This window comes from Loa loa (genome assembly GCF_000183805.2).
Source record: "Loa loa unplaced genomic scaffold supercont3.4499, whole genome shotgun sequence".
NCBI lineage: Eukaryota > Metazoa > Nematoda > Chromadorea > Rhabditida > Onchocercidae > Loa > Loa loa.
This window is the reverse complement of record NW_018112675.1, coordinates 1-744: the sequence shown is the minus strand read 5'-3', so window position 1 is coordinate 744 and position 744 is coordinate 1. Positions and strand designations below refer to the sequence as shown.

The following is a 744-nucleotide window of genomic DNA, read 5'->3' as shown; positions in this document are numbered from 1 at the left end:
AACCATCAATCGGTGAACTATTTCATTCTTTTGTTTGCTGAATTCCGGTGATTGATATTATAGATTTCGTAATAGAATTACTTCAGAATCATCAACTAACGGATTGTATGGAAAATCCGGCAAGTAATATTGAAGGACTTGTTTCATACCCCAGTTCACAGGTAGATTTTGTTATATTCTCGTCCTGCTTAAATGGTCTGTTATGTTATTGATTCAAAAAAAAATAGCTTTGACTTATTTGAAAAATTTGACAGGTGATGATTTGGAGCTGTCATACTGGGCCAGTAATACTTGCATTCACCAATAATTACAAAAAGCCAGTGGTGTGGGCGCTAAAAACGAATGCTATAAGACGTCTTGCTGCATTTCCAACTACTGGAATAATTCCGCCCTCAGAAACAGTTCAAGTTAACCGCACTTTTTCTTGATTTTTAAACTTTAGATTTTTCAAAATTCTTCAATATTGCTAATTAGCATTTTATCCAAGTAGTGATAGATGAAATACTGAAATTACATGAAGTTTTATCAATGAAATATTTTTAGATAAAAATTGATTTGGTGGGGCAAATACCTAAAAAAAATTTGAAAGATCGGCTCTCGCTGGAATATTTTTTTGCTGATCGAAAATTTCTAAATGATGGTAATTATTATAATTTCTTTCATCGCAGTGAATCGACTCGAATGAGAAAATGTTTAGAAGTCGTTTACGTTCAGCAGTGATTGCATATCAATCTATATATTATT

The 744-nt window shown here is 32.1% G+C and overlaps 1 protein-coding gene across 1 annotated transcript; it reads left to right on the top strand.

Annotated features, from left to right (window-relative positions):
* Positions 1–254: 254 nt before the first annotated feature.
* On the top strand, positions 255–407 carry LOAG_19279 (hypothetical protein; the record flags this gene model as incomplete). Its single annotated transcript, XM_020451930.1, has 1 exon — positions 255–407. A coding segment is annotated over one exon (153 nt), but the record flags the coding sequence as incomplete, so codon positions are not given.
* Between the last annotated feature and the right edge of the window lie 337 nt (positions 408–744).